General features: G+C 41.7%; 1 protein-coding gene across 1 annotated transcript; it reads left to right on the top strand.

The window, feature by feature from the left end:
- The first annotated feature begins 2,806 nt into the window (after positions 1 to 2,806).
- Positions 2,807 to 5,045, top strand: adrb1 (adrenoceptor beta 1). Its single transcript, XM_085466300.1, has one exon. It carries the CDS (start codon positions 3,015 to 3,017, stop codon positions 4,206 to 4,208), a length of 1,194 nt encoding a protein of 397 aa, XP_085322426.1. The 5' UTR covers positions 2,807 to 3,014; the 3' UTR covers positions 4,209 to 5,045.
- The last annotated feature ends 9,777 nt before the right edge of the window (positions 5,046 to 14,822 follow it).

Below are 14,822 nucleotides of genomic sequence, written 5' to 3'. Positions count from 1 at the left end.
AAAATCCCAGACTTGAGGTGGAATGTGTTGTGGGTAGCAGCGATGTGGACGGTCATCTTGTGATTCTTTTATGTGTATTTTTTTAACACAAAGATAAACTCCACAAGTTAGAACCGCCACAAAAAAGAGCTCTTGCGTCTCAGACCTGAGGATAAATCAGAAATAAAAGCAAATGAATCTGTCTTTAACCAGATACTTTTAATATGCAAAGATAAACATTACAACGACATGGTCGCTTAAGACGGGGAGCTATTATTGGCCTCCTGACTCACTCTGAGTCTTTTCCTGCTGTTTTATCCCTCTGTCCCATCAGCTGCTTTCCTCACTGTCATTCTGGCAGCACAATTAACCCTGTACCACTCACACACACACACACACACACACACACACACACACACACAGAGCCTCAGTTAACATTTGGGTAAACTGAAAACATCAACACAGTACATGGATAAAATACCCAGTCGGGTAAGGCGCTCGGGTCATCGAAGCTGCCACCTCTTCTCTCACTTGTGGTGCTATAACACATTAAAATGAATATTAATATAACTGCAAGATCACCCCCCAAGTAAGGAGTTTGAATGTGAGTGATCAGATAAGAGCTTCACCAGCACACAGCTCCTTTCACCAGCACAAAAAGGGCTTTTAAAAAGCTTTCTCAGGGGCTTGAGAGCCATGTGCCTCTTATGACACTCACAGGATTTGTGAAACTGACACTGGTTTATTGTTATTGAATTAACTGCTCGTAAAAGGTGATTTCAAAATAAAATGGCTCATTTAATATTGGCGGGGTGTTTTGGGGCCAGGTGAAGGAGAAAATTTCAGTTTCTCCAGTTTCTTTTTTTTTTCCTGCAGAAACATTTATTCACCATTCACTGTGGCTGAGTGGGCTCCATTAAGATCATATCACTGTAAGAGATAAAATATCATTGCCGTATTTCCAGGCTGCGGCGTGTGAGGAACGTTTGCTTGAAACGCAGGTTTTCTGATGAGCAGAACCGCTAACAAAACGCTCTGCAGCTTCACTCGAACACATCGCTTTGTCTGCCTCTGCAGAGACTCTCGAACCCGATCCATAAACGGGGAAAACCATCACTTCAAATAATGAAATCAACTTTGACCTTTGACTCCGCGCTGGTGTCAACATATGAGATCAACCAAAGCTTAACCAGCAGCACTTCTCTTCATTCCGACATTCAAAGCTTGCACAAAGATTATGTGGGAGGTAGCTGCTGTTGAGTGGTCAAGAGCATTTCCATGAGCACGTTTTTATGAAAGTAAACGAGCTGCCGAACATCTGAATTATGCCGAAGAGGTGTAAATGCTTTAAATGCGGCCGAGAAGAGGAGCCGATGCATCAGCAAAGTCAGGGAATCGTTTTAAGCCTTTAACCGTCATTGTCCTGTGATGAAAGCTTCAGAAAAGGAATTTCTTCTATTTAAAAACAGACCATAGATTTTTTTAAAAGCACTAATAGGAAAAAAAAGTCTTCCCACTCCTGTTAATGCACATGTTTTTGTTTTATAGGGTTTGATTTCAAGCTCTTGGAAATTTCTGCCACCACAGAGGTGGAAAGAAGATAAATGGAGTTTATTTATTTATTCATTTTAACCAAAAACCATAAAGAAACTCTATATTTTATTTCCCACACTAACGTGAATAAAATGTATTTTTTAGGCCCCAAACTTTCAGTTGATATTCTGTTTAATGCCCCTCTGATAGACTTTTGTTGGCCTACAGTAGTGGTCAGATTTGAAAGTGGGCACCAACAATGAGTTGAAGAAACAGCCTTACTCCTGCCAGTTTGCTCAAATACTAAATTATTTAGGTTGTAATGTCTCCATACTGGAAACTCACTTGCATATAAATAAACAGTTTATGGCCTCAGAGAGCAGGCCATAAAGTAAGAGGCAATGGAGAGCCCCATCAGTCCAGTGTTTTTTAGCAAGTCTTGCGTGTTGACAGTAAGTTGACAGTGTTCCTGAAATGATTTTTGATTAATTTATGAATAGAGTTAAAAGATGAAACAATATTCATCCAAAGTATGAATTGTTTCTTTCCAAGTCTGTTGAATAAAAAAAATGGCATCGTTACATAAGAAAATCCTTTAATCTACCTTCCTTTCATTGTTTTGTTGTTGTTTCTTTATCTTGAACGCCTTCTTTTCTTTTCTTTTTCTTTCTTTTCCTTCTTTTTTTTTAACTAAGCTCACTACTAGGCTTGTCTTTCTTCCATCTCGGCCATAATTTAAAACCTGGTTCAGGTGTAGGTCAGAAAAATCATTTTTAATGACCTGGAACTGACCTGGAATGTTTATCTCTGCAGTGATGCGTGGACTGAATAGCTGTGAGTCAACCCCTGCTTTATAGCCTTCTGTACTTGCGATTGGAGATAAGAAGTTTACCATAATACAGCTGCTGTGAAGGAAGGACCACAGATCCGTTGTTGGGCCTGATCTCATGCCCACGGAATGTATTCTTAGCGATAAAAATATAAAACGGACAAGTGGAAAAACAAATTTTGTTTGTGGTTCGCCAGTGATGAAAACAGCGAAATCCCTGTAGTTCATGTCCTGCTGGACTTCCATATTTGGTTAATCGTGTTTCCATAACCGACAAGATTTTTGGACCGATGATAGTTATGGACAGTTTGGGGAGTGACCATCTGCTTCTCCTGCTTAATAAAAGTTTGGTTTATTCGTCCATGCGCGTTAACTGGTGAAGACACCAAAAAGAGACTGACTGAAATTTTAAGGTTCAGGTGTTTGTTTGCTTCCACAACTTCACCGCTGGGATCGTTTGCCCGCTGAGCTGCCTGATTGGTCGTGAGGAGCAATGATGTCACCGCGCGCTTTGCTGTCCCGGCCGCTACAGCAGCCAACGCAGGCTGAGGACTTGAGAGGCGCTCCAGATGGAGTTGGCGCGCAGTGGGAGTAGAGCTATAGACTGTGAAGGCGTTGTTAGTGCTGCCTTGATGATCTCGACCTGGTTCCACTCACAGCCCAGCAGCCCGTCATGGGGGACGGTGGTGGCGCGTCCTCGCCAGTGAACTTCCAGAATGACACAGGGAGCGAGACGTCCGACTCACCGGGCTCCGCTGCAGCCGCGTCCGAGCAGTGGATGGCGGGCATGAGCGTGGTTATGGCTTTGATCGTCCTGTCCATCGTGTTCGGAAATATCCTGGTCATGGTGGCCATCGCCAGGACGCAGAGGCTGCAGACTCTCACTAACGTGTTCATCGTGTCGCTGGCGAGCGCGGACCTCATCATGGGGCTCCTGGTTGTGCCATTTGGCGCGGCGCTCGCGGTGCGCGGTTCGTGGCTGTATGGCACCTTTTTCTGTGAGTTCTGGATCTCGGTGGACGTTCTCTGCGTCACCGCCAGCATCGAGACCCTGTGCGTTATCGCCATAGACAGGTATGTGGCTATCACATCACCTTTCCGCTACCAAAGCTTGTTAACCAAAGCCCGGGCCAAAGCGGTGGTGTGTGTGGTGTGGGCGATCTCTGCGCTGGTCTCCTTCTTGCCCATCCTGATGCACTGGTCTCGGGACAGCGTGGACACAGACTGTTACGAGGACCCCGAATGTTGCGACTTTGTCACAAACAGAGCATACGCCATCTCCTCATCCATCATATCTTTTTACATTCCTCTCCTGGTCATGATATTTGTTTACGCCCGCGTGTACAGAGAGGCGAAAAAGCAGCTGAGGAAGATCGACAAGTGCGAGGGCAGGTTTCACAACACCTTAACCGGACTGACCTCCAAGTGCAAGAAGAGGCCGTCTAAGATCCTGGCACTCAGGGAGCAGAAAGCGCTCAAAACGCTTGGCATCATCATGGGAACGTTCACTCTGTGCTGGCTGCCCTTTTTCATAGTGAACGTCGTGAGGGTTTTTTGCGCAGAGGTGGTGGACAAGGACCTTTTCGTGTTTCTGAACTGGCTGGGGTACGTGAACTCTGCGTTTAACCCCATAATTTACTGCCGAAGCCCAGATTTCAGGAAGGCTTTTAAGAGGCTGCTGTGCTGCCCGAGGCAAGCCGACCGCAGGCTACACATTAGCTCCTGCGACCTGTCCCGATGCTCCGGCGGGTTCGTCTCCTCTCTGGAGCCCGGAACGTTGGGGATGTGGTCAGACTGCGCCGGCTTGGACAACAGTGATAGTAGCCTGGGGACCGGAAAGTTGTCTCACTCCGAATCACAGCTGTGATAGGGGAGGAGGGGGGGGATAATGACAAAATAGGCGAGTTTCTTTTTGGAGACGGAGTGCGTAAGAGCCATATTTAATCATTTCAACGGGGACCTTTGCAACAACAAACAGGATCATTTGAGTTCAAACAACAGGCGAAAATGTTAGAAACGTGTTTGAAAGCCATTTTAAAGCATCAGGATAAATATTTTCCCATTATCTCCTTTGGCTCAGAGAGAGAGTTTAGTGTAAAAGAGAAAATGAAATTTGCCAAAATTATAGCACCTGTCAGGTGCCGAATTTGAAATCCAGTAAATCTGTGCATCAGCCAAAGAGCGGAGTCGCACTCCTGTGATTGATGCCTGATATAAATATCAACTTTTCAGTTCTGATTTTGTTCGATAAACAGTTGATTTCTGCATTTATGCGTTATAATGGGGAAGTGAGAGTCCGATCCTCGCTCCAGGTTCCTGCGTAAAAATTCGCTCATCACCGCTCAGGCGCACTACAATGAACTGTTATTTAAAGGCACTGGATAAGATCAAGGCATTTGTCGGAGTGACTGTATCGCAGTCATGTAGAGCTCACGAAGTATTTTACCTCACAGCCATCGGCAAGTGCAATTTGTACGACAGGTATTTGTTTATATTAAACATTGGTGTAAAATAGCCTATTTATTCCGCGCTGTCTTTTACAACTAAACGAGTAATTGTGAGGCTGATTCTAATGCCCGTTGTACATAATGTGCTGTTTAGTGCCCAAGAGGAATTTGAGCCTCTCCCTTTGTCTTTGGCTTTACATGCTGTTGTGAGGTGGTGTGTTATAATGTCTGTGAAAATAAAAGAAAGTTTTACTGTTTATTGCTGTTTAACCCATTTTTCGTCTTGTTGTTATTATTATTACTGTGGGAAGGTTTGACTCCACAGGGAGCTGCAGAAATTCTGAAATGCTAGAGGAGAAGTGATTGAAATGTAATCACATTCGGCAACCTCGGTTCGTTCACAATGTACTAAGAGACTAATAAGAGCAGCATTTTGTGATTAAACAGCGTGGCACCGAGAGGTAAACGGCGCTTTGCAGGATTTGTGAATTGGCGTGATGTCAGATGCTGTTGTGCTGCTGGGAGGAAGAGGAATCTGATTGGCCACCGTGGAGAAGGGAGCCACGAAATCCGACTCTTGAACAATGCTTCTTGTGCGCTTTAATGTTGCAGGGATAAATAGGGGTTTGTTTGCATGCTTCATTAAAGTCCACTCGTGGGTGTATCGATATTGTAAGCTCAGTTCACAGCTGTCAGAGGAAACAATTGCGCACGGGGGTGAGGTGAGCCCACTTTACGGCACACGCTCTGACTAACTGGAAAAGCACAGGTGTTAGTGTGCTTAAAGGTGGCTCTGCTCTATTCAAGTTTCCAACTAATCCGTGACCCTGAGCTTGTATGTACAATAACAGGATCCTGAAACCAAAGCATCTAAATGGATTTCACCTGTATTCATTTTATTATTTATACATTTACAAATGTAACCTTTTAACCAGGGCCTTCTCTGCTGTGGGATACAAAGATGGCTCCAGTCTGTGAAAAAAGCCCACTGTTTCTCCTAATCCACATCATATTCTAATCCAATTGCACTACTAAACATGCCAATTTGATGTTGGGAGTTTTATGCGTTTCTGCCCCTGCCATTTTGTGTCTTCACTTCATTTGTGGTTTGCATACAAGCCTTTTTGTTTTGTTTTGTTTTAAAAACAAAAACAACGATGTGTGGGTGGGTGGGGGCCTGGAGGTTCATCAGAGATAGATTTTTAGAAAGGATGGTCAAAAAAGCGATCCAACATATGCAGCTTAACTGGTAAAAACGCAGAGTTTCAAAGCCAAGCCAAGAAAATAGTGATGACTGTAACAGCAAGGTTCCCTTTTTTTCAGACCTTGAAAAGCTACAGAAAAAGAGGCATTACACAGCTATTTACACAGGCAGAGAAGCTCTCCCCAGGATGGGCAAGCTGAGCTTTAGTGGTAAAATTTATGTGGTGACACTTTAAAACATAAGTAAAGGTTGGAGCTACTACTACAAAAAAAGTAACAGTAGGGGGGATTTTATGTCTGGCTTTGATGTCCCCAAATGTTTTAAGCTCTCACCCGCATCCACTCTCACTCAGGTTAACCACCTCTCCAACATGCTGTTTGATGATTCCATTTTCCTCGAGCGATACTCTGAAAGCCTATAGAAAATATTTGAGTAAACACCACGGCAGCTGGTGTTCTGAAGTGGCTCTTACAGGAGAGATTTGCAGTTCTTTCTGGGGAATATTAATCAGCCCTTAAGCTGGACGTCTTTAAAATGCATTAGCATGACGTGTTGTGCTAATGATGCTCTCCCAAAAAGCCAGAGCTGTACATTTCAATTAGGCCGGAAAAACTGAATGGAACTGAGCTCAGCTGTTCTGGCTAATGAACAATGTTTAGATATGATTGGGTGAACTAATGAGTGTGAATGAGACCCAGCTTTCAGAAAAACGAATAAGAACATCAGTGCAGCCAGCGTCAGTGATGGCCTCCTGGCAAAGACCTGCTTCATTATTAAGCATTTGTTTGTTTGGCAGGAAGTTTGCGTTTGGGCAGATTAGCTGTGGGCTCACATATGGAGGAGCTAATCAGTGGTTTTAAGAGTAATTGTTTCAAATTGCATGTGTATCAGCAGACATTTTGGCTGCTCCAAGTCGAAGTAGATAAAGCGATACCAACATGACCTCTGTGCGAGCAGAGGTTATAACTCCATATGGTGTTTACATTCAGAAATATGTTCGCCAGTGATTTACCCTTGGTGTTTCACCCACATGTCTCTGTGGTAATTTACAGTCCAGGCTGGAGTGTAATATATTTAACTGTGATAGGCAAAGATCAAGGTTAAACACGGGGTTGTATTAGTAAACACTCCTAATTGAATTGTGCTTCATTACATCTTGTACATAATTTGTGGAATCTGAGACCATTTACAAGGAACTGAATAATGTCCCTCATAAAATTCCTATATCCCTACAATCCACATCTCTGTGCAACACCTAAACACTCCTTTGTTACCGCTGCAAGATCACTGGGTGCTGAAGATGGGTGTAAGGAAGGCAGTACTCAATACTTTAGTAAATAACTTTCTTTCTTGCTGTAGGTTAAATAGTGTTAAATAAAGACTCATCTTTGCAGCAAATACATTGCAACAGTTAAAACCTCATATAAAATAAGGGTAAAAACCTTTAAAAAAAAAAAGGATGGAGGAGTTACATTTGTTGGCTGTTGGAATGGCAGAGACTTCAGCAGCCACAATTTCTGACCTTTGGACATAGTCATTGTTTCCAGGTTTTATGATAAGCTTCAAAAACAGATGTTTAGATCTTTTACTGTTACGTACACCCCCATGTTTCAGTAAATTCTCCCTCTGGTAATTAATTATTTGTTTTGGTTGTCCTAATTGTCCTGATTAGGTGCTGAGGCTCATGTACATGTTGGAACAAGCTGTTTCTCCTCCACCATTTATCAGCATACTTAATTCTAGAATTTTTTCTTTCACTTTTTTATGATCAACTCTTAACTTATAGGCCTCAGTTTTCAAGTTTGTCACTTGTTAATTAGTTTTGGGGCTTTAATCCAGCAGCCCACTGGATGCTTGGTTGATGGTGGGTTTTTTGCTTTATTTTATGTTGTGTTTGTTGCTTTTTGAGTCATTATTTTGTGTTGTTAAACTTGGTTTCCATGAGTTTTTAATTTAGAGGATGTAACACATTTGGGGGCTCATCCGGGATCCAGACCTAACACAGCCCAAGCAAGAATAATAACTCCTATCATGTTTTGACTAGAAAGTGACCACAGTTAGGTTCATACATTTCTGGACAATCACACATTTTTTTTTTTTTTTTTTGCATCTTTGCTTCTGTACATCAAAACAGTGAATTTTAAATCAAACAATCAATATGCAATTAAAATACAGATTTTCAGCTTCAATTCGAGGGGTTTAACAAGTATTGCACCAACTGTTTAGCAATTACAGCCATTTTTATACACAGTCCCACATTTTTAGATGCTCTAAAGTCATTGGACACTTGATTGCCAATCAGTTTAATGGTCAGATCTGTTCTCCCATTGTTTCATGATAGCTTGATAAAAGTTCTGAAATTGCTTCCAAATACTGAAATTGCTCTTATTCGAGGAGGTCAATAGTAAGGTCCAAGCAAATTAGAGATCAACAATCAACAGTCTGGTACATTATTAAACAGAATGCGTGCACTGGGCAGGTTATAGACTTTTAGAACTGTGCAAAAGCCTTGAGCCACTCAAAACGTTTTAATTTTTTAGTAGGAAAAATGTAAAATAGCTGCAACAATCTATTAACAGATGTGTAAACAGGAATGGAATTACAGTGTATGAGAAAAAAGCAGTAACAAGATTGAAAGTCAATGTTTGGTACAACATTTGAACCTCCCCTTACATAGGGACAACAGTGTAACCCCAAAATGTCAAATTTTCCACTTATTTTTCAACCCAGTTCTGGAGCAGTTTGGCATACCTCAGCCTTTTTTCTGTTTCCCTTCCTTAAGAATGGCTTCTTCACAGCCAGCTACCAGTGAGACCATTTCTGATAAATCTTCAGTGACCAGTAGACAAATCAACTAAAAAGGCCAAACGCTCATCTCAGGTGCTGCGTCAGGTCTTTGCTGGATTTTTCCTGTTTCATAGGTGCAGAAAATATTTACTTAACTTCATTTCCTTTGACTGTTCTTAAACCTTTTGTTTATTTATAGTCTCTGAAATATGGTGATATTTTGTAAGAACATTTTTCATGACCTTCAAAAGCACTTCATCAACGCTGCGCTGAAACTTCAAGGGAGTGTCTGGAGTGCTTTCAGATCCTCTCGGCCAACAGATGCGAAGCTTCATCCAGTTATTGCATGGATTCTTGTCCAGATTATGAATATTGTCAATGCCAACCACCTCCTACAGCCTTCTGCTCTTGATTAAAGACCGAGAGAAATATCAAAATCATCAAGTAGATTAAAAAAAACAAACAAAAAAACCCCTGCAACAATTAGAGCAATCTTTGTGAATCTTGATTAATCTCTGCTGACATACATTTTCTTCATGATGTTTTTCACTAAGCATCCTCTAAATAATAAATAGATCCAACAGAAACATGATTAGAAACACAGTTTCTGTAAAATGCTAATGCAAATAATCATTTTCTTCAGCGGGTGGTGTTCCAGGGGAGGCTGTTACAATCTTTGAGCGAAAAAAACAAAAGCGCAAATTGCTGAAAGCTACAAATGTCAGCACCTGGAGATAATTATTGCTGATTGCTGATTATTACAGTCTTATCAAACCCAAACAACAGATATGCTAAATTTATGCAACAGGATCATAAAAAGTGCTCCACAAAGATAAAAAAAAAGCTTATCTTTTTTTATGAATGTAAACCATTTCAAAGTGAACTCATACAGACCCTGTAGCTGGCACATGTCTCTCTGATGATCAAAATTCGACTTCTATTGGCTAATCAAAACCTCTCAACCCTGTAAGATTGAAATCCCCTGTGACTTTTTTCCACTCTAACTCAAGCTGTACGTGTTGAGGTGCGTTGCCAAAAGCAGGTGCTACACTTCATGTGTCCATCTGTTTGGATTGCCCGTGTGAACTTGGCACGTTGCGGTCTCCATCTGCTGGGCTTCGGCTTGCTGCGATTGTAGCTTGCATGAAGATTGGGTGAAGGTGGTCAGCGATGGTCAGCGTTTATGCTCAACTTTAGTGATGCAAACTGACTTACTTTGGAAATGATAAGCCACGCGTAGTACATTCATGAAAGCATAACTGCTTTTTGGAACATTTGCAACAGGAACAGGAACGACTGAGGTACATTTCGTCTTCATATCGAACATTAACATCAGTGAAGCTGATTTTGTTCCTTTTAGAACAAAGCTCAGGGCAGATTGATACCAAACAAACAAACATACCAAACAAACAAGTCCGGGAACAGTGCAGCTTTTAAATCAAAGAACTTGGCACTAATAAGCTATCCAAACAGCCTTGGGGTAGATAAGGTACATCAGCATAAATGTTTCTTTTAAGAGTCCATCTGACAGTCATAGATGAACACACTGATCAGTGCAGTACTCATCTTCATTTCCTCCATTTTTATTCTTTCTCTCATGAAATGAGTAACATATCAAGCATCGATGCACTGCGGCTCTTTAAAGCCTTCTCCGACTTTCTCCCCAAGTCGCTCCTTGCCGTGCCAGCCTCAGTCTTGACCTTTTTCTAAATCCTACATTCGAATCCCAAGAAGCTGATGAGTCATTGTCTGACTGCTTGAGATTTAGTGTCCAGGATGAGACTCAGTACCAACAAAGATCATGATTAAAAGAATATTTGGACACTAAGGTTAGATCACAAGATGTTATTATGATAAGATGCAACTGGGAAGCAGGTGCCTCTCTTCAAAGGTAGCAGAAACCATCTCCACCCATGCAGGCTTACTCTATTAGGCAATAACATTTTGCTTCCAAAAGCAAGACTTTCTTGTAATTTTGAAAGGAATCTTCAGCAATAGTTCTTCCCAAAAGCCTTTCAAAGTTTTCTTTTTGTTTTTCATTTGTTAAACCAATTAACACTTACATTCAAGTATAAAAAAGGCTCTTAATTCAAGATAGGAGGCAGCGTTGTGTCTACACATAACAGATGACTAATCAAAGAACAACGTTTAAATTATACCTTTAGGCAGAATTCACAAAAACACATAATTTGTTCACATTTCTTTAGTTGAATCTATGAAAAATGTGAATGTTCACACAGTTTGGCAGATTTAAATTGGATTTTTTTGCATGAACAATGAGATTTCAAAAGCGCTATTAGTTGGAAATTTAGCAAATCTCAGCCCGCTGTGCAGTGTGTCCTTAAAAAAACTGAGGAAACTGGACAAGTGAAGGATGAAAAGCCATCTAGAGCAGAAGAACAGTCATCTGTAATGGCTTTAGACATGGAGGAAGCTCTGTCATAGCTTAGGGCTGAGTAGGGCTAAAGTGCTGTTGGTGGGGAACAGAACAAAGAAAAGTACCATCATATTTTGCTCTACTATGCAATAACATCTATAAAGTGATCTCAAACACACTGCCATTAAGGTAAATACATACCTGGATAGAAAAGCACACAGTGGAACACCATCAGTCATGGATTGGTGTCCCTAGAGCCCAGACCTGCACATCATTGAAGCCGTGTGGGATCATCGTGACAGAGAACAGGGGAAAAAAAAAGGCAGACAACATCCAAAGGGGAGTTTTAAAATGTCTTTTAACTATTCCTGAAGACTACCTAAAGAACGAAGGTGGTCATACCAAATATTGACTTTCAGGCTTGATATTGCCTTATACGTAGATAGCATCCTCATGTATGTTTGCATATGTTTCAATTACTTGCTGTACCTATTTCTTACTTCAAAAAATGTAAAGAAATCAAGTGTGACTCAAAACAGTTTTGCAGTACTGCATGTAGTGGACAAAAATAATCTAGCAGTTTTCCTTGTTTCTAGGCTTGTGATGAACTGCTGGCTCCAGTTTCATAATAAAACGGAGTGATGTCATCTGAAAGTGTCAAAATATTTAGGTTACCAACCTTAAACTCCTCTTTCCAGCGACTACAATGATGGAAGCAAGTGTTATTACCAAGTCCACATCTTCCCGCACATATAAAATGTCAGCGCCGCAAGGTATTTTATATGGAGATGTTTATTTTTTGGCACCTTCTAATCCTTCCAAGTCCCTTTCTTATATAATGAATCACTCATGGTCAGATGGATTGGTCCTTCACAACAGCGTTGTATTTCGAGAGGTGGACTTGCACTCCCATGATGAGTGGCTTCACAGAGCGTTCAAAGCTCCCGAGAGACCAAGCTGAGTCTAAAAGGGGAAAAGTGCCCTTTTGTGACTTTGGGGTTTTTAACCCCTCGCAGTGAAGGTCACTGTGTCCCACCAGTAATTCCTCCCAGTCCTACTCAGCTCGTCTCTTGTTTATCTGAACTTCTCATTTAGATGAGTGATCAAACATGCAGAGCAAAAGTGTTAATAAATTGCTAATAAATTATGGTTATTTAACCACATTGAAAAGTGTGCATGGTAGAGTATTGTTTTGTTACAGATGAGTTCCAGCGTTTTCCAGCAGGGTCACAAATCAAGTGGGAATCACGGGTTCAGGCTTTCTCAGGGCATCTTTTCCTTTAATGCTAGAGTTTCTTTAATAAAGCTAGAGTTTCTGCTTGGTTTCCCTGCACCGCTCCCTAGCACTGAAACTACACTCCGGGCCGTTTAAAAAGCCTTCATCACACTCAAGGTTTATCGCTACCTTTCTTGCTGACTCCCTGCAGTTATTACTCCCCCCAAGGCTTTGACTGTATCTCGTCTGGCCCCACATACACAAGACAAAGTCCAGACACGTCCACATGTAGCTCTGGTTTAATGTGAAACCATGAATAGTTGTCCAAACGGCCAAAACCTGCAGCTCTGCACCTTTTCATCAAACACAAATCTCAACGAACAAGACAAAAATTTAGGCTGTTAATGCACTGCCGCTCTGGAGAACATTAATTGTCTAAATTTCCATGTTAGAGGCCGAGACAAAGCATCTGAAGAGGCAGAGCGTAGAGTGGCATATAATCAAAGCATTACAGATAGGACGGACCAGACGGATACATGAATATTCCCAATTAAAGGGTTATTTTTGTGCACAGAATTACATAACACTTAAGTTAAAAGAGAATAAGTGGAATGTAATGATGGTCGTTATGAGGACTTCAGATATTTTTTTTATCTTAATGTTACAGCTACTGCAGGAGGCTCCCTAAATCTGGGCTGGGAAACAGTGAAAAAACAGACTGACAGGATAGACTTGTTATCTTTATACTTTAAGAGCTCTTGTCAAGGTTGGTGCTCCGGCTAAAGGACATGGGCAATGCTTTATGAATTCAAGGGTGGTCATCTAAGCTGATAGGAGAATCCGCTATCTGTGAGCTAAAAATAGCCTCTCAGTAACCATTCGCCTGAATTGGATATTTGAACCTGCTACTGTGCCCGTGGAGAAAATAGGAACTTTCACCCCTACGTGATGAGAATAATGAAAGAAATGTCTTGTTTATGCCGCTAAATTATGATATTTCTGATGACAGGGTGCTTTCAGTTGTTCTGTAGGCGTTTTTCAGCGTCTGTACATGTGCATAACCATGAGACAGCATGTGCGTAATGCAAAATTTTGATGTGAGCAGACTGAGCAGCATGACTAAGGGTATTGTTAAACAAAAAAGGCTTTTATAACTGAGATTTTGACATAAAACGGCAGCCATGGTACCTCAGCTGCTAGAAGGTGGCCTGGTAGACTGCACCTTCTCTCAAACTCTGCTAATAAACTTGAGGCAGTTTTTGGGCAGCTCCCTCTGAAGATACAAAACCTGGAACTCCTCTTTAACCTGTGTCAGATCCACTGCTTTTCTCTGATTGTGTCTGCATGTACTCAACAGACACTTTATTAGGTATACCTCGCTAGTAATGTGTTAGATGCCCTTTTAGCTCCAGAAATGATCGAACTCTTCGTGACATAGATTCAAGATGGGGCCGGTAACATTCCTGAGATTTTGATCCTTACTGACATGAGAGCATCAAACAGTTGCTGCATATCCGTGATGCAAAGCTCCTGTTCCACGACATCCCAAACTGGCTCTGCTGGATTGAGATCTGGTGGCTGTGGAGTTCATTTGAACTCACCGCTATGTTCAAGAAAACAGTATGAGATGATCTGAACTGGGAGCAGCCATCGAAGATCAGAACGCTTTAGTAATCAAAGGATGGACATGGCTAACAACAATCCTGAGGCTGTGGCATTTAAGCAATGCTCAGTTGTCAAAGTGTCCCCCCCAAAATATCCCCCACACTATAACACCACCACCAACCAATGATCCATGCTAGCATGCTGTTTGCACCAAATTCTGACTCTACCATCCAAACGTAAAAGTGGAGACTTGTCAGACCAGGAAACAACTTTGTTTTCTGTTATTCAATTTTTTCTGGCCCTGAAAACTGTAGCCTCAGTTTTCTGTTCGTAGCTGACAGGAGTGGCACCTGGTTGTAATGAGTGGTCACTGCCTTCCTATCAGTTCAGAGCAGCCTCTGACCTCTGGCATCAACGAGGCATTTTCACCCAGAGAACTGCAGCTCACTGGATATCTTCTCTTTTTCTGATCATTCTCTGTAAACCGTAGAGATGATTGTGTGGGGAAATCCCAGCAGAGAAGCAGTTCCTGAAATGGTCAGAAAAGCCACATTCAAAATCACTTTAATCACCTTTCTGATGCCCAGTTAGAACTCCAGTGGGTCATCTTGACCATGTCTACATCGGTAAATGCATTGCCACATGATTGGCTGATTAGATATTTAGATTCACAAGCAGTAGAACAGGTGTACCTAACAAAGTTCTGTTGACACTTAGTCCACATATTTAAAAAGGTGCGAAAAGGGAAAAATACTATTTGCTTTCTGGAAATTAGCAAAAATGTATGGACTTATATCTATATTTAAATGGACGTGCTCCAGCTTGGTGCGCCGTTCAGGTCCAGT

This window comes from Copadichromis virginalis, linkage group LG8 (assembly GCF_057382275.1).
Source record: "Copadichromis virginalis isolate Kocher_CV1m ecotype Utaka linkage group LG8, C_Virginalis_male_GT1.1, whole genome shotgun sequence".
NCBI classification, from domain to species: Eukaryota; Metazoa; Chordata; class Actinopteri; order Cichliformes; family Cichlidae; genus Copadichromis; species Copadichromis virginalis.
The sequence above is the reverse complement of the archived record's forward strand: the minus strand, read 5'-3'. Positions and strand labels throughout refer to the sequence as shown.

Excerpts from the sequence above, each read along its gene's own strand:
- adrb1 (XM_085466300.1), top strand. The coding sequence starts at position 3,015 with ATGGGGGACGGTGGTGGCGCGTCCTCGCCAGTGAACTTCCAGAATGAC.